This window comes from Poecilia reticulata, chromosome 21 (assembly GCF_904066995.2).
Source record: "Poecilia reticulata chromosome 21, P_reticulata-male-v2, whole genome shotgun sequence".
NCBI lineage: Eukaryota > Metazoa > Chordata > Actinopteri > Cyprinodontiformes > Poeciliidae > Poecilia > Poecilia reticulata.
This window is the reverse complement of record NC_088850.1, coordinates 526,218-549,153: the sequence shown is the minus strand read 5'-3', so window position 1 is coordinate 549,153 and position 22,936 is coordinate 526,218. Positions and strand designations below refer to the sequence as shown.

Below are 22,936 nucleotides of genomic sequence, written 5' to 3'. Positions count from 1 at the left end.
AGTCTCCAATAAATATTCTGCAGATTTTGGTTTATTTTGATCATCACCCAGATCTACACCACCCAGATCTACACCACCCAGATCTACACCACCCAGATCTACATCACCCAGATCTACACCACCCAGATCTACACCACCCAGATCTACACCACCCAGATCTACACCACCCAGATCTACATCACCCAGATCTACACCACCCAGATCTACACCACCCAGATCTACACCACCCAGATCTACACCACCCAGATCTACACCACCCAGATCTACATGACACCAGATCTACACCACCCAGATCTACACCACCCAGATCTACACCACCCAGATCTACACCACCCAGATCTACACCACCCAGATCTACATCACCCAGATCTACATCACCCAGCTGTACATTTTATTGATTGATTGATTGATTGGTTCTGCTGCCAACCCTCCAGGGGTCAGATGGCTGCTGGTTCTGAACCTGGTGGTTCTGAACCTGGTGGTGCTGCTGCAGGTTTCTTCCTGTTAAAATGGAGCTTTTCCTCCCCACTGTCGCCCCCTGCTGGTCAGGAGGAGGAGTGATGCTGTGGGACAATGACTCGATGCTGTTTATAGGTATGAACTTTTTAAGCTAATTTGAAGAATGAATTGATTGATAACTGGATCAGTTGATCAGTTTTTATTAAACTTCATGTTGAATATTATTGATCATTTTCTCCATAATCAGTCAGCACCGGGTTTAACGACCAGGGTGATGATGATGATGATGAAGGTCCATCTGTGAAGCGAGGCCGCCCCCTGCCGGCGGAGCTGAGAACTTAAAACACATTCCTGTTTTAGAGGCAGATAAAGAAGGTCGTTGTTCTGGTGGATTGGCGTTGCCATGGCGATGAACCTGCGCTTGGACTCACCTGGACCTCCATTCAGGTCATCATGAGACAGCCTGATAAATATTCAACCCCTGACCTTTAATAACACGTGGATGAACAAAACATTAAACTTTCAATTAAGATAAATAAAATATTCTACATTTATCCATCAGAGTTTGACAGATTAATCTTCTCATGTTTCATTTGTTTCGTTTTCGGCTGTTTGAGACGTTTTGAGCTTTAATGTTCTGGACCGAACCTTCAGAGGTTCTGCAGTAACTTCACCTCCCAGCTGAGGGACGCATTAATAAAAGCTAAAATAGTAGCTAACTGCACATGCTAACAGGTGATCCTGTAGCTAACAGCTAATCCTGAAGCTAACAGCTGATCCTGAAGCTAACAGCTGATCCTGAAGCTAACAGCTGATCCTGAAGCTAATAGCTGATCCTGAAGCTAACAGCTAACCCTGAAGCTAACAGCTGATCCTGAAGCTAACAGCTGATCCTGAAGCTAACAGCTGATCCTGAAGCTAACAGCTAATTCTGAAGCTAACAGCTGATCCTGAAGTTAACAGCTGATCCTGAAGCTAATAGCTGATCCTGAAGCTAACAGCTCACCCTGAAGCTAACAGCTCATCCTGAAGCTAACAGCTCATCCTGAAGCTAACAGCTTATCCTGAAGCTAACAGCCGATCCTGAAGCTAATCCTGAAGCTAACAGTTTATCCTGAAGCTAACAGCTGATCCTGAAGCTAACAGCTGATCCTGAAGCTAACAGCTGATCCTGAAGCTAATCCTGAAGCTAACAGCTAATTCTGAAGCTAACAGCTGATCCTGAAGCTAATCCTGAAGCTAACAGCTAATTCTGAAGTTAACAGCTGATCCTGAAGCTAACAGCTGATCCTGAAGCTAACAGCTAATTCTGAAGTTAACAGCTGATCCTGAAGCTAACAGCTGATCCTGAAGCTAACAGCTGATCCTGAAGCTAAAAGCTGAGCGTAGCAGCATCGCGGTGCCGGTCCTGGAGGTTCTGGTCGATGTGGACCGGCCTCCTGATGAATACATGAAATATTAAAATCATTTTCTGCTTTTAGCCAAAGATTCAGTGACCTGTATGAGCTGAAGGCTCATCCTTAACCTCGTTTGTCTGCTTTAATTAGGCCGTTCAGCTCTGAGCAAACATGTCTGCCTGTCCTCTGGTCCAGATCTGCTTCAGACGGAGCAGAAACGTGATTTCACTGGTTCAGACTTTATTCTAGATTTATTCCTGAAAACCCGAAGAAGGAAGAAATTGAGCCAGAACTCAGAATCTCTGATCATTATTATTGAACCCGCTGCAGGTCGCAGCCCAGCTGGCCGCTGTTCTGTCGGCCTTCAGGCGCTGAAGGTGACGAAGAGGAGCAGCAGGAAGTGGCGCAGCAGGAAGTGGCGCAGCAGGAAGTGGCGGCTGCAGCGCGGCGCGGCGTTCAGCTCGTAGTCGTTGCTCGCTCGGCACCGGCTGCAGTCAAGTCCGCAGAAGACGCAGGAGGAGACGTGGCTGCGCCAAGACGATCGGTACGACCGCACCGTCCTGCGCCCTGCAGGGGGCGCCAGAGCCCAGAATCAGATTTATCACCATCAAGAAGCTGATTATTCAGATTTAAAGGGAAATCATTAATATTCAGTCGTTTGCCTTTAAATCAGCAGAAATTGATGCAGAAGAAAATCTGGGGTTCCTGAGAGAAAGTTAGTACACCCCATGAAAATCTTTAGATGTGTGAATATTTTTAATATTTTAACAATATTGTGAACTTCAAGTAAAATCATATTTTAACATTTTCAGTATAATGTCAATAACACCAACATTTCTGGTGATGCATAAATTAGTACATCCCGAGGGAAATTATTAATAATTAGTCATTTAGCCTGTCATGAGAGCAAAACGCAGATTTTCACCATGTCATTCATTCATTTATTCATATCACAGTTTGAAACTGAATATTTACCAGCTAAATACTGAGCTAGCTAAATATTTAGCTAAATACTTTTCTAGCTGAGTGCTAACTATTTAGTTATCTCTGAGCTAAACATTAAGCTAATATGCAAATGTGGAAGTGGACTGTCAAAATAAAAGCTGGGTGTTGGAGCTTCCATGTAAACGGATCTCTGCTGCTGAGCGTCTGGATTTCAAACGGATCATCTTTGCTTCAGATGGTTCCGAACGGGACCAAGCGATTCGACAAGCAGGAGCTCAGAAGACCCAGCTTTTATTTTGGTAGTCCACTTTCGGGTCCAAGCCCGGCTCTTCAGCAGAACCATCAGAACCTTACGTGGCTCGTAGTAGTCGTAAACGCTGACCGAGGCTTCCTGGACCCGGGCCACCTTGAACTCCACCAGCAGCGGGACGAGCAGACACGACTCCTGGGTCGACACCTGCAGAACCAGAACCAGACAGAACTGCGGTTGGTTCTGGAGCCCAGACAGAACCGGCCAGCCGGATCAGGTGTCAGCTCACAGAGTCCAGGTACAGAACCGCCCTGCCCGGCTCGGTCTCCACTCGCTTCACGGCGCCGCCCAGCGGTACCAGGTCCGGTCGGGCGCTGAAGCCGCTCAGCAGACCCACTTCCATCAGAACCATCCCGGTCTCATTCAGGCCCAGGTGGCGGGCCAGGCTGAGGGCCACAGAACCAGAACCAGTTAGAACCCGAACAAACCGGGCCACAAGGCAGCAGAAACATTTTATCTGCTTAAAAACTCCATTTAAATTTAATTCATCTGAATTTATGAAAAGTAGAAAATAATAAAGAATTTACACTTTAAATAAAGATAATAATAAAAAACATTTACACCAAAATAAAATGTTTTAAATTTCCAGAAATATTTCAGGAAATTTACATTAAAAAAAAAATAAGATTATTATTTGTTTAGGTATTTAAATCGATTTTTCTACATTTGCAAAAATTAAATGAATATTTAAAACAAAACCAGTAAATAATAACTGAATAAACTTACAAAATAAATAAATAAAAACTTAAATATTTCTGGAAATTTAAATGTTTCCAGCTTTATTTTATTTATTTAATTCAGAAAATTAAAAATCTCCTGATTTTTTTCATGATTTGAGTTTTTACAGTCAGAGGAATAAATGATGTCAGGTGACAGCAGGGGGTCATGTGACCTCCTGACCTGGAGCAGATCAACAGGTGGGCGTCGTCCTGCTGCTCACTCAGCGCCACCTGCAGGTGAAACGCCTCCTGCTCTTCGCTCCTCATCCTCAGCAGCTCCTGGCTGCGGACGTTGTAAAACACGTTGAGCTGAAAAGAGACGAAGGTGAGGAGGAAGAGGGGGCGCCGTTACCATGGAGACAAGCAGGGGGCGCCGTTACCATGGAGACAAGCAGGTACCTGGAGCAGAGCGAGTCCACGACCCGACGCCGTCACCTGCAGGTCCAGAACCGGTTCTGGATCAATCTGGAAAAAGAGATTAAACATTTAAAGACCGGAATGGGACCAGACTGGGACTAGACTGGGACCAGAGTGGGACCAGATAGGGACCAGACCGGGACCAGACTGGGACCAGACCGGGACCAGACTGGGACCAGAGTCGGTCCCACATTGAGCCTCGGATCTTTGGCAGAACTTGTGGCCCAGATTATGGTTCTTCAGTCGGACCCGGTCGCGTCTCGGTCCGCAGAGCGAATATCCAACTAGAAACCAACTTCACTGCAGTAGTTTGGTTCGTCGTCTCCATGGTTACCTGGCGACTCTGGAGCAGCAGGAAGTTGTCCTGGTCGATGTGGAAGGAGGCGACGACGCCCGAGTCCCCGTTGGTTACCGTGACGTCCAGGTCGGAGCGCTGTGACCCCTGCAGAGCGGCGAAGGCAGACAGAGCCTGCAGAGCCACCACCGTGTCCTGGACAGAGGGGAGGGAGAAGAGGCACTGAACTGGACCGAGACCAGTTTAAACCGGTTCACGCCCAGTTTAAACCGGTTCACGCCCAGTTTAAACCAGTTTAAACCGGTTCACGCCCAGTTTAAACCGGTTTAAACCGGTTCACGCCCAGTTTAAACCGGTTCACTCCCAGTTTAAACCAGTTTAAACCGGTTCCGGACCTGCGTGCTGCCGTATCCTCCCAGGTGGTTCCTCTGCTGGCTCAGCCACCTCATCAGACTCAGACCTTCGTCGACCCGGTTCAGTTCGTAGAGAGAAAGCAGAACGTAGGACGCCATCTCGATGTCTGCCGAGCGAGGTTGCCATGACGATGACAGGCCAGCGTCAGGTGAGGACCAGGTCGGGACGCCGTCTGCTCACAGAGAGACAGAGCAGGAAGTGACGTCTCCACCCGCGTCGGGACGAAGAGCCAATGAACGTACCCCTCAGGTCGGCTCGGCCAATCAGACGGTTGAGCGCGGCGTGGGAGGCGGGGCTTCCTGCCAGGGCCAGAGCGTAGCTGAGCAGACTCAGGCTGTAGTTGCTGGAGACGCCCTGGTCCAGCCGGGCCTCCAGGTAGGCGAGGGCAGAGGTCACCTGGGCGGCGTACTGCGCCTGGCGGACGGAGAGCAGGGCGGCAGCTCGTCAGCACCGCTCGCCGCGACAGAACCGGAACCGGGTCGGACCCGCTCACCCTGATGTAGCCGTCCTCCAGGAGGGCGACCAGGACGTAGGCGGTGAGGGACACGGGTCCGTCCAGGCCGCCCTGCAGCTCCGAGTGGATCACGGTGCCGGGCTCCGCCGCGGCGCCGCCCGCGGTCCGCTGCGCCGCCAGCCACGCCGCCGCGCTCTCCAGAACCCGGCCGTCCACGCCAACCCACGGCCGCGCCTGCAGTAGGCAGCGCAGCACGAAGGCCGTCAGCCTGCGCAGAGAGTCGGTCAGGGGAGGTTCTGGTCCGGTTCTGGTCCGGTCCCGGTATCGGATCCTACCAGGTGCTGCCTGACGAGTCCTGCTGGCCGAAGGCGCTGAAGGAGCCGTCGGCCCGCTGGTAGGACAGCTGCCGCTCATAACCTGGGAGAACAGAACCATCACGACCCGGTTCACGTCTGGGGAAGGTTCTGTTGGTTCTGGGTGTGATACCTTTCAGCATGTAGTCAGTGGCCCGGTTCTGCAGCGCCGGGTCCAGCGGGCCTCTGGCGCTGAGGTACCGCAGGACGTGGACGTTTGGAGCGAAGTGGATCATGTTCTGCTCACCGCAGCCGAACGGCATCTGGACCAGCGAGTCCAAACCGCTGATGGACGGGCCCAGCAGGTCGCCTGCAGCACACACAGGTTAGACAGGCTGGACGGACCGGAACCAGGACACTAACGGTTCTGGAGAGCCAGCCTGGACACCGTCTGCACAGCCGGCACCGATCCAAACTCACAAACAGAAACCGCAGCCAGACGCCTCAAACCATGTTTATGGGTAAATCAGCACTCAGGAGGATGATGAGCCGAGGGAGTGAAGCAAGAAGAGACAATTTAACTGGTTTCACTTGTCAGGAGGGTCTGATGCTGATGTGGGATCAATTCTGATCACCGATTAAACTGGTTTATGGTTTATGGTTGTGTTGGTTTGGGTTGGGTTGGTTTATGGTTGGTTTATGGTTGGGTTGGTTTATGGTTGGGTTGGTTTATGGTTGGTTTGGTTAATGGTTGGGTTGGTTAATGGTTGGTTTATGGTTGGTTTATGGTTGGTTGGTTAATGGTTGGTTTATGGTTGGGTTGGTTTATGGTTGGTTGGTTTATGGTTGGTTTATGGTTGGGATGGTTTGGGTTGGTTTATGGTTGAGTTGGTTTATGGTTGGGATGGTTTGGTTTATGTTTGGGTTGGTTTATGGTTGGGTTATGGTTGGGTTATGGTTGGGATGGTTTGGGTTGGGATGGTTTGGTTTATGTTTGGGTTGGTTTATGGTTGGGTTGGTTTATGGTTGGTTTGAGTTGGTTTATTGTTGGGTTGGTTTGGGTTGGTTTATGGTTGGGTTGGTTTATGGTTGGGTTGGTTTATGGTTGGGTTGGTTTATGGTTGGGTTGGTTTATGGTTGGGTTGGATTATGGTTGGGTTGGGAGCCCGCCTGCTGTTCCTGGACCCCAGGCTGTTTTGTTTAGGCTGGAGAGGCCGGTGGAGGGGAGGTTTATTTGTGTGTTTTTGTTGGGAGCTGCTGGGTGTCTTTAATTGTCCTTTTTTATTATTTCTCCCCCAAGCAGTCTATTTTATTGAAATGTGTCTTAACTAGACTAGACCAGGCGGCTCCCGGGGCCAGACCAGAGCTTTGTTTTAGCTTTGGCTCTTCACTCAGTGAATTCTTATTCTTATCAGAGTGAAGGTTTTGTCAAAGCAGGACGGAGGTTTTCTGACGCTCTCTGCTGACTGACCCAAAGTCACATTTAGTTCTGAAAATAAATATTTACTGAGGAGCTACATATCTTTAGTCTGCTAGCTCCTAGCTAAATATTTCATTAGCAAGCTAAACACACAGCCTGGAACTGGGACATTTATGAATGTATGAAGGACATGGTGGCGACATGACTGAACACCCATTTTTCTCTCTAAATAAACTAAAATGTTGCTATTCAGTTTTGACAGTGTAACTTCCTTTCTAAAGCAAGTTTCATCTTTTCAAAGCTCAAACATTAAAAAATAAATGCTGAAAAAAGAAGGCTGAGCGTCGTTTCTGTGAATCTCCTGAGTTTAATGATGATTTGCAGTGTTCTTACCGCCACAGTGAGGCGCTGTGTGTCCCTCTGGACCTGGATGTGCAGAGGGACCAGTCCGTCCACTGGGACAGGCAGCTCCATGTCCTCTGAGGACGACTCGTCCCAATCCATCCATGAGGAATCAGAACTGTTCTTTGGGAAAAGACTCCATTGGTCCACCGTCTGTCGGCTCCGCCGCTGCTTCACCGACACGCGGAGCTTCCTCTGGTCCTGCAGCGGCTCGCCGTTATACGTCGACACTTTCAGCTGCAGGAGGAGGAACGAGCGGCAGGTCACAGAGCGTCAAGGCCGGAGAAAAGTTCTGGTTCTGGTTCCCTTACGGTGCCGCTGAAGCTGAGAGACGGCCTGAGGACTTTAGGAAAGTCTTCAAAGGTAACGGAGAATCTGCTTTTAGCCAGAGAGACGCTGACTGTGCTGTTACAGGTCAGACCTGCAGAGAAACACTCAGCTCAGCAGGGCCCCAGGTAACCACGGCAACCACAGTAACAACAGCAACCACGGTAACCACGGTAACCACAGTAACCACGGTAACCACGGTAACCACGGCAACCACAGTAACCACGGCAACCACGGTAACCACAGTAACCACAGCAACCACGGTAACCACGGTAACCACAGTAACCACGGCAACCACAGTAACCACGGTAACCACGGCAACCACAGTAACCACGGCAACCACGGTAACCACAGTAACCACGGTAACCACAGTAACCACGGCAACCACAGTAACCACGGCAACCACAGTAACCACGGCAACCACGGTAACCACAGTAACCACAGCAACCACGGTAACCACAGCAACCACAGTAACCACGGCAACCACAGTAACCACGGCAACCACGGTAACCACAGTAACCACGGTAACCACAGCAACCACAGCAACCACGGTAACCACGGTAACCACAGTAACCACGGCAACCACAGTAACCACGGCAACCACGGTAACCACAGTAACCACGGTAACCACAGTAACCACGGTAACCACAGTAACCACAGTAACCACGGCAACCACAGTAACCACGGCAACCACAGTAACCACAGTAACCACGGCAACCACAGTAACCACGGCAACCACAGTAACCACAGTAACCACGGTAACCACGGCAACCACAGTAACCACGGTAACCACAGCAACCACGGTAACCACGGTAACCACAGTAACCACGGCAACCACAGTAACCACGGTAACCACGGCAACCACAGTAACCACGGCAACCACAGTAACCACGGTAACCACAGTAACCACGGTAACCACAGTAACCACAGTAACCACGGCAACCACAGTAACCACGGCAACCACAGTAACCACGGCAACCACGGTAACCACAGTAACCACAGTAACCACGGTAACCACAGTAACCACAGTAACCACGGCAACCACAGTAACCACGGCAACCACAGTAACCACAGTAACCACGGCAACCACAGTAACCACGGTAACCACAGTAACCACGGTAACTACAGTAACCACGGCAACCACGTCAGCCACGGCAACCACAGTAACCACGGTAACCACAGTAACCACGGCAACCACAGTAACCACGGTAACCACAGTAACCACGGCAACCACGGTAGCCACGGCAACCACAGTAACCACGGCAACCACGGTAACCACCGTAACCACGGTAACCACAGTAATCACGGTAACCACGGCAACCACGGTAACCACAGTAACCATGGCAACCACGGTAACCACAGTAACCACGGTAGCCACGGCAACCACGGTAACCAGCCTGTGTGGAAAGTTTTCACCCCCCCGGCCCAAACAATCTGCATTAGATTCGCGTCAGAAACGAACTGCTGATGTTTCTGGATCGTTGTTCAGCAGCTGAAGGCCCAGAGCATCACACTGCCACCACCGTGTCCGACTGCATGTTCTGGCTCCAACGCTCCACGTTTCTGTCTTCATGTGACGGGATACTTTCACCAGGATGTTTCTGGGTCTTTGTGTTCCTTTGGGCCAGCAGTGGTTCTGGTTCTGGAGGCCGTTTGACCTCTGACCCTGCGGAGGCCTTTCTCACAGCTTGAACGTTTTCCCTCATAAATGAAATGACTTTTTAAATCAGGTTGTTGTCCTGAAGCGTTTGGCTGTGAGGTGAGGTGGAGCTGTTACCTGTCAGGTGTTCGGTCACAGACACCTGGACGCTCAGGACGTCGGGCCGCTCGTCCCGGATCAACATTCTGCTCCACGGCGCAGAAAACAGAGAAACATCAAACCTGAACTTCCCAGATCCGTCCATCTGGAGGAAAACTGGATTTTAGGAGAATTTCCCAACATTTTCATTAAATCTGGTCTTCGCTGCCTGACCTCCGCCTCCTCGCTGTGAGTCTGATCGTCGCCATGGTAACGGCGGCTGAAGGTGACGGCCATGCGTCCGCGGACGGGTTTGCCGTAGAAGTACCTGGAAAAGAACACGGCAGGTCCAGTTTCATGGGGACCACAGAACGTCCCTCAGAGACCAGGACAGGCCTCACTTTGCAGAGACGAAGCCTTTCAGGACGTCCTCCCAGTGGACCACGTCCGGGACTTTGACTAGGACCTCGAACTTGGGCAGAACTGGAAGGAAGTCAGACAGGAAGTGGGTCATTCTCTGCGGTTGGTTCTGCTCAGCTAGCGGTGGAGCAGACATACCATAATAATCCACGCTGAAACGCTTTACACTGGAAACGCCCTGCAAACACACAAACCAGCAGAGTTACTGGGAGGACTGGTTATAGACTGGGCTAACTCCCTGCTCCTGGTCCGGTCAGCAGCTCTGAACCCGGATCAGAACAAAATTCCTCCTTTTGCCTCCATTTTGAGCTTCTGTGTGAATCTGGATAGAAACTTTATTGATGCTTAACGAGAATCTTTGACATTGTTGAAATGTTTGATTTGGCACAAAGATGAGATGAAGCAATATTTCTCATGTAGCGCTTTAGCATTAGCTTCAGCTAAATGCAATGTGACGTCGCGCTTTAGCATTAGCATTAGCTTCAGCTTAATACAATGTGATGTCGTGCTTTAGCATTAGCATTAGCTTCAGCTAAATACAATGTGATGTCGCGGTTTAGCATTAGCATTAGCTTCAGCTAAATACAATGTGATGTCGCGGTTTAGCATTAGCATTAGCTTCAGCTAAATACAATGTGATGTCGCGGTTTAGCATTATATCTGAGATGCTAGCTTCAGGTTCTGCTGCTGTTGGGAAGTCAAACATGGTTTTTTGCCTCAGAGGACAGAAACTGAGAAAACATTTCAATCCTCATTTCTACTTTAAATCAGAGAGAAAATGTTTGTTTACTAATTATTATTATTTTAATATAAAAATTAATTTTCAGATCAAAGAAAGAATGAAATCTGTAAAATGATTTGAAAGTTCTCCTGAGATGCTGAGCCTGTTTACATAGTTTCAACAGCTCTGATTCGACAGGTTCATGCGGTTCTTCTTCTGCTGTTAAATGAACGTCAGCCCCAGCCCACCTTGAGGGTGGCCATGATGCTCCACTCGCCCAGCGGGGGGTTCTCCGACAGCTGGAACTCTGTGGACACCACACCCAGGACGCCGTCTTTGTCCAGCCACTGTCTCAGAAGGTTTCCTCTCGGATCCTGCATCAGAAAACACAAAACTGAAAACCAACCGGACTAAAGTATTCACACCCCTACGCCTTTCTAAACATGTCCTGTTCCAACACAGAATAACACTAACTCCCTTCAGTGAAGCATGGCGGAGGCAGCATCATGCTGTGGGAAGATGGAAGGAGTAAGACCTGAGCCTGGGCTAAAGGTTCTCCTTGGGTTTCATATAAAAGCACGCCACACTTTTCAGATTTCTTTCCCGGCTCTCTGCCGCCTTGTGTTGGTTTCTCCTGTGTGGAGGATTCTGTTGGGTTCTGATTGAACGGAGTGGCGCCTCACTCGGATCAGAACGTCTGCCGGTTCGGAACACGGCTTCCCGTTGGAGCGAACCGACACGGTTCGGATCTTCACCACCTGGCCCGGCAGGTAGCGCGGCTGGTTGGTCTGGATGAAGGTGGAGACGCCGCGGGGGTCCACATGCAGCTCCGTGGAGTTGGAGAAGAGCTGCACCGAACCGCGGCGACCTCTGACCTTCAGGGTGTAGGTCCATCCGGGGCTGGACCCGACTTGGTGGATCTACCGAGATAAAGAGCGAACCTCAGGATGATCCGGAGACCCGGATGTTTCCAGAACCAGAGGGTTCGGAGCTTACAGCAGGCAGAGTCAGCAGCCTGGTGGATCCTGCGGGAAAACATGCGGTTAAAGTTCTGATCCGAAACCGATCACCGGCCCAAAACGGTTCCGGACTCATCACACACCTCCTTTAATCGTGGTGGAGTTGGAGGACAGCGTCTCTTTCTCATAGACGATCTCAGCGGAGACGGAGACGGACGAGGAGCCCAAGATGGAGACCGACACCGAGAAGGGAAGACCGGGCCGGAGCCCCGCGGGGGCCAGCAGCAGGTAGGACGGCTGGGAGCCCGGTTCAGAGACGGAGACGGGTCGGGTGACGGGTCGGTAATTGGGTCGGGTGACGGGATCTGGGTCGGGTCGGGTGACGGGTCGGTAATTAGGTCGGGTGACTGACCCGGGGTCGGGTCGGGTGACGGGTCGGTAATTAGGTCGGGTGACTGACCCGGGGTCGGGTCGGGTGACGGGATCTGGGTCGGGTCGGTAATTGGGTCGGGTGACGGACCCGGGGTCGGGTCGGTTGGTGGGATCAGGGTCGGGTCGGTTGGTGGGACCTGGGTCGGGTCGGTTGGTGGGATCTGGGTCGGGTCGGTTGGTGGGATCTGGGTCGGGTCGGTTGGTGGGATCTGGGTCGGGTCGGGTGACTGACCCGGGTTCGGGTCGGTTGGTGGGACCTGGGTCGGGTCGGTTAGTGGGATCTGGGTCGGGTCGGTTGGTGGGATCTGGGTCGGGTCGGTTGGTGGGATCTGGGTCGGGTCGGGTGACTGACCCGGGTTCGGGTCGGTTGGTGGGACCTGGGTCGGGTCGGTTGGTGGGACCTGGGTCGGGTCGGTTGGTGGGACCTGGGTCGGGTCGGTTGGTGGGATCTGGGTCGGGTCGGTTGGTGGGATCTGGGTCGGGTCGGGTGACTGACCCGGGTTCGGGTCGGTTGGTGGGACCTGGGTCGGGTCGGTTGGTGGGATCTGGGTCGGGTCGGTTGGTGGGATCTGGGTCGGGTCGGTTGGTGGGACCTGGGTCGGGTCGGTTGGTGGGATCTGGGTCGGGTCGGTTGGTGGGACCTGGGTCGGGTCGGGTGACTGACCCGGGGTCGGGTCGGTTGGTGGGATCTGGGTCGGGTCGGTTGGTGGGATCTGGGTCGGGTCGGTTGGTGGGACCTGGGTCGGGTCGGGTGACTGACCCGGGGTCGGGTCGGTTGGTGGGATCTGGGTCGGGTCGGTTGGTGGGATCTGGGTCGGGTCGGGTGACGGACCCGGGGTCAGGTCGGTAATTGGGTCGGTTGGCGGGTCGGGTGACGTTCCAAGCGTCCGGCCTGGAGAACCAGAGGACGGACATCAGAAACCGGGTCGGACCTCCAGGTTTTTATTGCTGTTCTTTCAGAACCACCGGCCCGTTTAAAGGTTTCTGGTCCAAACCGACCGGAACAATCTCTAAAATCTGAAATGTGACGTAATTTATTTACACATGAATCTTAAAACGGGAGAATCAATAAAAACATTTTATTCTCGCGATGTTATGAATTTGTTCTGGTAAAATAAAATTTATCTCGTAATTTTATGACTTGATTCTCATCATTTCATTTCCCCAGTTTGGTCCGAGAACATGCCCTGGACAGACAGGTGACCCGTCCAGGTGACCCGTCCAGGTGACCTGTGACCCCGCCTCTCGCCCGGAACCTGAGCTGCAGAGGCAGCAGCTCCTCCTGACCCACTGAGGCTCCAGGTGTTAGAAATGGATGGAAGGTCTGAGAACATAACATTCAGTCTACATAATGAAAAAACTAATAAAAAATGAAGAAAATCTAAAATATTAATTACTTAATGTTAAAAAGTAAAGATCAATTATTTACTTTATATAAATTAGCAAAAAGACTCAAATGATTTGGTGATTAAATAAAAATTAGTTATTAAAATGTTACATTTAAAACAATATTTCAAAGACAACCTAGTAATTATCTTAAAAACAGATAACTGATCAAATGAATTGATTCCAATAGTCCTACAGGTGGTTTCCGGTCCCTCCAGGTGAGGTGGTTACCTGGCGCTGCTGCTCGCAGCCGCAGCGGGGATGAGGAAGACTCCGCACAGCCACAGCAGAGCCTTCATCATGGCGGAAGTTCGTCTGAAGCCGCTGAGCTCACGAGCAGCCTTCACACCTGAGCGGTGGCCACGCCCCCTACACCTGCTGAGCGCGCAGATGAACAGTTCAGGTCCGAGGAGTTTTAACCCTTTACAGGCTGCTTCCGGCGGAACCAGAGCTCCGATCTGCTGGACCTCTAACCCGTCCAGAACCCAGCAGGTTCTGGTTCTGGAGACCCACAACGTTTTAGCCTGGATTGTTTTCACACTTACCCGTTTTATTGTTTTGAGCTGAACTTTGAACTTTAAATGTACAATAGAAATAAAACTTTATTTATTGGTTGTTTTTCTGCAAGTTACTATTTTTGTTAGTACTTTTTGTATTTATTTATTCTTCTATTCATCCTAGTTACTGCTTCCTTCTTCTTCTACTGCATTAAACTGACTCCGGGTTGATTATCGTGTCAGCACAGAATTAGCCTGGAAACCAGAGCCTCTTATTTCAAACTGCTCCTGTGGGTCTGATGGTTTGGTCACCTTTAGCCACATGTCATCGTTCGCAGTAACTTTATTTTCAGCAGTGATGATCACCAGAACTCCCAGGCCGACCTGTGATTTCTCTACTAGCGTGGAGTCGTTCCGCTCTGGCCCAGCAGGGGGCAGACATGGCCCTGGAGAGGCTGCAGTGCTCGCTGGTTCCAGCAGGGGGCAGACATGGCCCTGGAGAGGCTGCAGTGCTCGCTGGTTCCAGCAGGGGGAGCTACCGGTGGAAGTGGCTGGTGTTCGAGCTCCTCCTCTTCCTCAGCGGACAGCAGCGGCAGCAGGAGGAAGATGACTTCGTTACGGCCGTTTACCTGCGACGATCTGTTTAAATTCAACAACATGTGAGTCAGAAGCAGCCCGGTTCCGGCAGAACCCGTCCGTCTGTTCCGAACCCAGCCGTCGGGTTCTACCCGGACCCGGTCAGATACCTGGGATTACCTCAGATTATCTGATCAATTCAAACATTTGCTTCCTTCAAACTGATGCCGAATTATCCGTGACGCCCATCGGAACCATCTGGGTTAATGTTCGATTCCAGCCTGATGTTTCAACTCGTTAATTTAACGTAAAATCTTATTTGAGCACAAATATGTTCAGAGTTCGTTCATGTTGACTTACTGGCAGGTTCCTCCCGTATTTGTGATCAATAATTATTTTCCAGAAGCAGCAAAGTGATCAATAAAAGTAAATTTAACCATTAAATGTTTCAATCTTTCAACAGAAACCTGGATCCTCTCACAGAAACTGTATCCTTCTCCAATCACGTTTCTTTATGTTTCATGCATTTTCATGTTAATGTTTATATAACTGATATTTTAGAATTTAAGATTTACAGGCACAATTATTAATATATTAAACATTAATAATTGTTTTCTGTATATTGTCCTTTAACTTCTGCAGTGTCTGCTAAAGTATTCACATTTTTCCCCATTTAACTGAGAAGCGTGTTACGTGACCAACATGGCGTGTATAGTTTAGTGGAAGGAAAAAGTCTTCATCATTTTACTACTTCTAAAAACTGAAGTGTTGAAACGTTTCCTGTAGTGGTAAAATAAGACAAGCTCTGCTCATCGCTATAATAGTGACGCATGGTGGTGGCAGCATCATGCTGTGGGACAGGAAAGCAGGTCAGTCGACTGGAAGCTGGAGCTTCAGGAAACCTGAGTGGAAACCTTCAGATGTTCAGAGCTGCTGGAGGCCAAACCCAGAGGGGCTGAATACAAAAGCACTCCACACTTTTCAGCGTTTTACCATGAGAACCTTGAATTATTCCCCTCCACCCCCCGGCTGTGCAGCCCTGTGTGTCCGTTTCCTCAGCCGGCCTGCAGTATGGGATCCCGTTCTACCTGCAGTACCTGGCCCACTGGCCCGAGTATTTCATCGTGGCTGAAGCGCCGGGCGGAGAGCTGATGGGCTACAGTAAGTGCAGCTGCTGCAGCACGCTGCTGCGGCGTTGCTGCTGCAGCATCACGTCTCTCTCTCTGGCCAGTCATGGGGAAGGCGGAGGGATCTGTGGCGCGGGAGGAGTGGCACGGCCACGTCACGGCTCTGTCGGTGGCCCCGGAGTTCAGGCGCCTCGGCCTGGCCGCCAAGCTCATGGAGATGCTGGAGGAGATCTCAGAGAGGTGAGTGACCTCTGACCCCCGGAGGGAGGCTCTGCAGGGTGTGTGTGACCCCTGAAGGTGTGACCTTTGACCTGCAGGAAGGGCGGGTTCTTCGTGGATCTCTTTGTGAGAGTCTCCAACCAGGTGGCCGTCAACATGTACAAGCGTTTGGGCTACAGCGTCTACCGCACCGTCATCGAGTATTACTCCGCCAGCAACGGGGAGCCGGACGAGGACGCATACGGTACGCCTTACTTTGACTAGGCCACAGCTCAACTTCGTCCTGATGGTCAGAACTGGAATCAGTCTGAACCTCAGTTTTAACTCAACAGGTTTTTCTGACTCAGCATTTAAATCAGAATAATCGCCTGGTAAGGTAAACTTCCATCTGTGACCACATGAGGGCGCTCTTTAAGCCCCACCTGACAAATTCAGAAACACTCCAACATGGGCGGGGCCAAGCCAGAGGGGCGGGGCCAACGGGAAAGGGGCGTGGTCAGGACCAGAGAAAGCCCGGTTGCCTAGCAACATTGATTAAAAAACCCAAATGTAGCCAGTTTTGTGTGATAAACCTGTCCTGACTTCCTGTTGGGTTAAAAAGCTTCCTGGCTGATTCTTCTTCTTCTACTGAAAGTCCAAACGTGTCAGAAATGCGTTTAGGTAGAAAACGGTTTTATTGTGGTCCCTGCAGACATGAGGAAGGCTCTGTCCAGAGACACGGAGAAGAAGTCCATCATCCCGCTGCCGCACCCCGTCCGGCCGGAGGACATCGAATAACCCGGCGCCGCGGCTCCCTGACCCCCCGCTGACCCCCGCTGACCTCAGAGAGCCGCTGGATGTACAAAATGCTTCAACGTTTAATTTGCTGTAAATTCTAATGAACATTTGTTTCAGAAACCGAGTCCGAGTCGTGTCTGATACAGAAACGTCTAGTCTTTGTCTTCCTCACTGCTCCGCTTCTTCCCTCCATCCTCTTCCTCACTCTCGCTGCTGCTGCTGTCGTCTCGGTCGTCGTACGTTTTCTCCATCTGGGCCTCGCCCTCCGGCGGTTCGTCAGGAGCCGCTGCCGGTTCCTCAGAGCGCTCTTCCTCCTCTGGAGGGTTTGCAGAATGCTGCTGCTCCTCCTCCTCCTCCTCCTCCTCTTCCTCCTCTTCCTCCTCCTTGGCCTGGTGCCTCTTCCACATCTTGGCCATGGCCAGCAGCTTGAGGTTGGGCTGGTTGGCGGCGTCCTCAGGGAAGATGTAGTCGTAGTATTCCTCCCAGCCGGCGTCCGACTGCAGAAAGATCAGCATTAATAACCACAGAAGAAGAAGCTGCTGCTGCTTCCCAGTACAAACAGGATTCCTCTGCGTCGCTCGAGGATCTTCAGCTGATCTGAGATCTTCACATGAGAGGAAACGGGTCCGGTTTTAACATTACAGAATGACAAATAGTTTTAATTACAAAGTCAGAAAATAAAAAAACTAGTTAAAATAATGAGAATGATAATCTGACGGCAGGTTCTTCTATCTCAATATTTCCCAGATCTGTTAACCAAAGTTTTCTTCTCATTAAAACAGATTTTATTGTAATTTTATGACTTTCTGGTGAAAGTCTTTATTCCGCTGGTTTACTTTTTATGACTTTGCTCCTGTAATGAATTATTCTTTAAACTGAGAACAGCCATGAGGGATGAAGTTCCTGCAGCTCTGGAGACCGACTCTCCTCACGCTCCAGAACCAAGCGGCCCGTTTCCCGTCTCTCCCGGTTTCTGCCGTTCTTACCCCGTCTTCGGCCGTCAGCTTCCTCCTCTTCTTCACCTTCTCCGGCAGCAGCTTCCGGACGCGCTCCCTGGTGCCGTCGGAGCCAAACTCCCTCTCAAAGTCCCTCCAGGACTCGAGCAGCATCAGTCGCTCCTCCTTCTCCTCGCAGCTCCTCATGCTCTTGTTGGCGTCTTCGTAGGTCTGGCGGCTTCGCTGCAGCCGGTCGGGTCCGTCCACCGACAGCTCGAACTTGGCGTAACTGATCCAGACCTGCGCAGTGCGAGGCGGTCAGTCTGCTCTACCTGCTTCCATCGGCGCGGCGCGGCGCAGCGCGGCGGCCCTCACCTTGACGTGCTGCGTGCGCTGCAGCAGCCTCTTGTAGAGGTTCCTGGTGTTGTCAAACTGCTCCTGCTCGATCTCAAAGTCGATGTAGGACTTCCAGAGGACCTGGGAGGACAGCAGGACAGAGACAGCAGGACAGAGACAAACCCGATGAACCACATAGAAGAAGAAAAACCCTCTCTGTTCCTAAAACGGGTTCTGTAAAGAACCAGACAGGAGCTCCTGGGTGTTGATGCCACGTTCCTCACAGTAATAATAAAGCAGATGAGACCCGGACCGGGCTGATCAGAACCAGAACTGGGATCCAAACCTCGGGCATGTCCAGTCGGGGCTGGCTGATGGCGAGCTCAAAGATGGCGCGGGCTCGCTCCACGTCGCCCAGGATGGTCTCCAGCTCGGAGAACTTGATCCAGGTGGTGCAGTTCTCCGGGCTGAACTCCAGGTATTTCTCATACAGCTTCCTGCAGCGGTCGAACTCCCGCAGCTGCAGCTCCAGCTCGATGTAGCCCTTCAGCAGCTTGTTCTTGGGACACCTGCCTATGGCCGAGCCCTGGGCACAGAGCGGGTCAGAACCAGGGAGCGGGTCAGAACCACAGAGCGGGTCAGAACCAGAGCGGGTCAGAACCACAGAGCGGGTCAGAACCACAGAGCGGGTCGGAACCAGCTCAGCTCTCTCTCACCATGATCTTTCTGGCTCCTGGCAGGTTCTTCTGTCGGATCTCAAACTGGGCAAAGAGCAGCCAGATCTTGGCGAACGTGAACTGAAACAGAACCAGAACCAGAACCGTCAGAAGCAGAGAGGCAGCAGACAGGCGGCTCCAGGTGCTCAGTTACCTTCTTATGAGGGATGAGCTCCAGACACGCCTGGTAGACCTGCCTCGTCCTCTCAGGGTCCTGCCAAACATCAACAGGTTAGGCCCGGTTCTGCTGGTTCTGGCTGCTCTGAGCGGCTGCAGAACCCACCCTGGTCTCCAGCTCCTCGTACAGGGCGTAGTTGATCCACAGGTAGACGTAGCGCCTCCAGTGCCTCTTCTCCTGGATGGGCGGCACGTTGGCGATGGCTCTCTCGTAGACCTCTCTCACCGTGTCGGCGTCCGTGTCGCTCTCCACCAGCCGCAGGTAGTCGAACCAGGCGTCGTAGTTGTGCGGGTTTGCCTGCGTTTAGCCGAACAGAGCGTCAGTGTGGATCGGCGGGTCGGCCCCGGCCTCCGGCGGCTCCTCGCCCACCTTGACCTCCTCTTCGTACTGGAACCGCCTCTTGCTGACGATGACGTCCTCGATTCCTCTGCGGTCTCCGAACTTCTTCTCAAACATGGTGTAGTTCTTGAAGAGCTCCTGCGCCTGATGCTTGGGGATCCTGTCCAGGGCGTACTTGTAGATGACTCGGACCCGCTCAAACTGTGGACCGAACACAGAGTCAGGAAAACCCTGGAGCAGTCACCGGGTCAAAGGTCACGGCTGTCAGAACTCGCCTCCTTCTGGGTCTCCTCGAACCTGGCGAAGGCCACAAACAGATTCTCGTCCACGTATTCCTCCCCGAAGAACTCCACGGCTCGCTCGTACACCTTCCTGCTGTGCGCCACGTAGCCGTGCTTCTCCTCGAAGCGAGCGTACTTGATCCAGTTCTTCACCTCGGGGTGGACCATCACGAGTTCACAGGAGTCAAGGAAACCACGGCTGTGGACCTGAAAGCGCTCGGATGGGTTTCTGAACCACTTCCATGTGCTCTACCTACAGAATCTGATGTGAACATGATCATGCAGTATCGGTACATTAATATTCAACCAAATCAGGATGGAAAATCCTGGAATCGCCCTGACCGTAAACTCTGAGCAGCTCCTACACCAATCTGGGGTACAAGCTGAAAATTGTCCCTAAATGTCCCTGGGATGCTTTAAAACATCACCAAACCAAACATCAGGATATAGCGCTCATAGATGCTGCGGGCTTTGTCCACTTCCTTATAGCGCAGCTCAAAGTTGATGTAGGAGTGCCAGGCCTGCTCCTCCGGCTCCCACTCCATCCAGCGCTCAAACACCTGCCTGCAGCCGGCCACGTTGCCCAGCATCTCCTCCATGTAGGTGTATTTGTACCTGCAGGAGCAGCAGAGGCTCAGCGTCAGACTCTGGAGCCAAGTTACCGTTAAACCGTCTGAAACCATTATCAACGTAACAATATTGTACCAAACAAGATTTACTAGGGCTGAAACGATTCCTCCAGTTCCTCGGTTAGTAAAATTCCTGGAGGAAAATTGACCTGCCTCGAAGCCTCGTTGTGTTTTATTTAGCTAACCGTGTTATTTGAGCTCTGACGAAAGCTTGACCAAAGCCAAGTGTTAGCGGCATGACGTCCAGTTTTCATCGTTTTCGGGGGACCAATAAACTTCCTTAAAATGCCGGGAGTTCGGCCGCCTGAGATGTTTCTGTGTGACGAGTCACATGAACACAAAGCTGTAAATGTCTGGCCAGGTCAGAGTTCATCTGTTAAACTGGAGATGAATCAAACCAAAAGCTGGAGACATTTTTATAATGACCTGCTCACAACAGACAGGCTTTCTGTGAGCCTCCTGGTTATTACAGTGAATATTATTCAGATTTTTGTATAACTTTTCTTCAGGTTAACTTAGAAAGTGAGTCGTTATTATTACAGGTTAGTTTTCTAAAGTGCAGAAAAGTAACTGGTAGAGAAGCTCAAACTGTTATAATAGATTTACCAATGTTTTATTTGATCTTTTTTTATCCGATTACCTGATTATTCATAAAATAATATTCCTTTACAACAGGCCTAATATTTACACATGCAATAGTTTAAAACTAATAAAAGACACATCTGTATAGATGTGCTGAACTCATCACATTAAATCATTTCAGTATTTATGGAAACATGTCATATACTCTAACGTGATTGGCTGACCTGCACAGCAGTTTAACCAATCAGCTCATTTATAAACAGGCTGACATCTGAACTAATTTAAAACACTGAATAATACAAATTAAATCTAGAATTATATTGTAATAACAAACAAAAGTGGAGCAGCTTTAGAAAGCAGAACGGGTCCAATATGGACGCCCGTGTACTGGGAGTCCTGGTCCTACCAGAACTGGTTGACCCGGGGCAGGATGGTGATGGCTCTGTCCCAGATGTTGCGGGCGTGGTTCACCTGGCGGCTCTTCATCTCCATCTCTGCGTACTTCAGCCACAGAGTGATGTTTCTGTGATCGACGTCCAGCGCTCGCTCGTAGATGGACCGAGCTCTGAAAGCAGACGGCACTTGAATGCATCGTTTAGAAACTCACTCAACAGTTCAGACCGGAGGAAATGAGGTCAAGCTTCTCCTCATAAACTTTAATGTAAAGCAAATGAATGCAGGGGTCAGGGGTCAGTAATGAAGCCAGCCACCAGGTGAATACCTCTGGATCTCCTTCAGGCTTTCCTCCCATTGTGCGTATTTAATCCAGTTACTGATGACAGTCCGGTTCTTCCTGATGTTGTCTTCAAAGCCCTTTCAGAGGAAGTTTGACAGAATCAGAACCTGCAGCTATCATGGTTTCCTTCATGAGAAGCAAATCTGAACCGTTTTATAGCATCAAAGTGTGTCTGGTGAGTGAGCCGACCTTCCTCTTCTTCAGCTTGTAGTCATTGAGCTCCTCCTTATCAGTGATCTTCTGTTTGGGTGGAGGAGGCAGAAGCTCGAGCTCCCTCTCTTTGGCCTCTCTGAGCAGCTGCTCGGCGGTGATCTGAACCTCTGCAGGAGCTTTATTCTTCACCTGAAACGACACAAACACCTGAGCCCCAAACTGTCTCTACTTCAGAAAAACACAAAGTAGTGGATGTGGGTGTAAAAGCACTTCTCTTCTTCTCAGAGTCCGATTTGAAACAATCATTTAAGCACAATAAAAATACTGAAATTCACAGATTTTAGACAACGTGGTCCTGGACTGAACTGTTCATAGAAGTTCTTTAAAACATCTGTAATTAATATAAAATCAGATACTTCAGTTACCTTCAACTAAAGTGAACACAAACTGACTTAAAGAAGCATGAAGAATAACCCAGCTCACCGTTTGAACCGGCTGTTTAAGCATAACTGCATCTAATGATGTTATTAAAAACACAGAACATTCATCACTTTGCAGAATAACTCCAGTTTTTTCTGGTCAAATTACTGATGTTTTGGTGCATCGAAGGTGGTCGCGATGCTGCAGAATTTAACATTTTTGCAACCAGGTATTCAATAAAATGTCTAAACAGACACAGATGGATGGACTCTCTTCACTCACTTCAAGATGTTGGAAACAAGAAGCATCCCGGAACAATAAACAAATCAAAATACAGGGGAAATAAAACTGGTCTTTTGTGTTTTAAGGAATTTGATGAAAGTGTAGAATGACCTGATGTAGGTTTGATGTACTTCGGATATTTATCTAATATAAACCACGTCAAAAACAAATAAACAGTAGAAAAACTCTTTAGTCCAGACGGAAGCTAACGTTAGCATTGTTGGAACAAACCAATAGAAGTAAGAAGAAAACAACATTATTTGAGCCTAAATAACCCCACAAAGTTTAAATAGTATATAGATGAGTAAAATAAATCATAGTGTATAGTTATAAAATCTACCTATTGTTAAATCTGCCCCCTTCTTTAGCGGCTGTTAGCATTAGCCGCGAGGTGCTAATCTTGCTAATCTTACCTTCGCCACCTTCGGGATACGCTGCTTTCCCGCCGCTGTAGACGCCATGTTGCCGGTGACTCCAACCGGTACCGTAGCTGGCAAACTATTAAAGAAAATAACACCACCCAAAACCACCTGCAGCAGCTTCCAGGAGACACTCTGAAACGTTTCTCTAACACCAGCAGGTAGCCGCCATGACAGCACCCATAATGCCGCGCGGCTCCAAAGTGCCGCGAGAGTGTTCGTTGCA

General features: G+C 50.3%; 3 protein-coding genes across 4 annotated transcripts; 1 reads left to right on the top strand and 2 right to left on the bottom strand.

The window, feature by feature from the left end:
* Nucleotides 1-2,149: 2,149 nt before the first annotated feature.
* Nucleotides 2,150-13,901, bottom strand: cd109 (CD109 molecule). The gene is given in 23 exon segments (XM_081602789.1): nt 2,150-2,423; nt 3,156-3,258; nt 3,341-3,497; nt 4,012-4,139; nt 4,230-4,295; nt 4,582-4,737; nt 4,938-5,128; nt 5,199-5,370; nt 5,450-5,678; nt 5,746-5,827; nt 5,897-6,089; nt 7,517-7,762; nt 7,837-7,946; nt 9,630-9,756; nt 9,825-9,918; nt 9,992-10,073; nt 10,149-10,188; nt 10,980-11,105; nt 11,267-11,358; nt 11,360-11,651; nt 11,728-11,756; nt 11,834-13,014; nt 13,740-13,901. Coding segments are annotated over 23 exon segments (4,170 nt in total). The 5' UTR covers nt 13,811-13,901; the 3' UTR covers nt 2,150-2,220.
* Nucleotides 13,902-14,532: 631 nt separating this feature from the next.
* Nucleotides 14,533-16,824, top strand: naa20 (N-alpha-acetyltransferase 20, NatB catalytic subunit). Its single transcript, XM_008396951.3, has 6 exons — nt 14,533-14,664; nt 15,045-15,069; nt 15,652-15,742; nt 15,813-15,948; nt 16,026-16,171; nt 16,619-16,824. The coding sequence occupies exons 1-6, from the start codon at nt 14,612-14,614 to the stop codon at nt 16,702-16,704; spliced, it is 537 nt and encodes a 178-aa protein (XP_008395173.2). The 5' UTR covers nt 14,533-14,611; the 3' UTR covers nt 16,705-16,824.
* crnkl1 (crooked neck pre-mRNA splicing factor 1) lies at nt 16,579-22,896 on the bottom strand. 2 transcript variants are annotated; one of them, XM_008396950.3, is made up of 14 exons: nt 22,705-22,896; nt 21,626-21,778; nt 21,422-21,513; nt 21,107-21,265; nt 19,938-20,104; nt 19,484-19,662; nt 19,239-19,409; nt 18,975-19,166; nt 18,846-18,905; nt 18,692-18,772; nt 18,322-18,561; nt 18,015-18,116; nt 17,691-17,939; nt 16,579-17,201 (listed from the first exon to the last, which is right to left on the bottom strand). In XM_008396950.3, the coding sequence occupies exons 1-14, from the start codon at nt 22,750-22,752 to the stop codon at nt 16,857-16,859; spliced, it is 2,238 nt and encodes a 745-aa protein (XP_008395172.1). In that variant the 5' UTR covers nt 22,753-22,896; the 3' UTR covers nt 16,579-16,856. The 2 variants fall into 2 exon arrangements, with proteins under 2 accessions (XP_008395172.1, XP_017157783.1); XM_017302294.2 differs by lacking the exon at nt 18,692-18,772.
* Nucleotides 22,897-22,936: the final 40 nt, after the last annotated feature.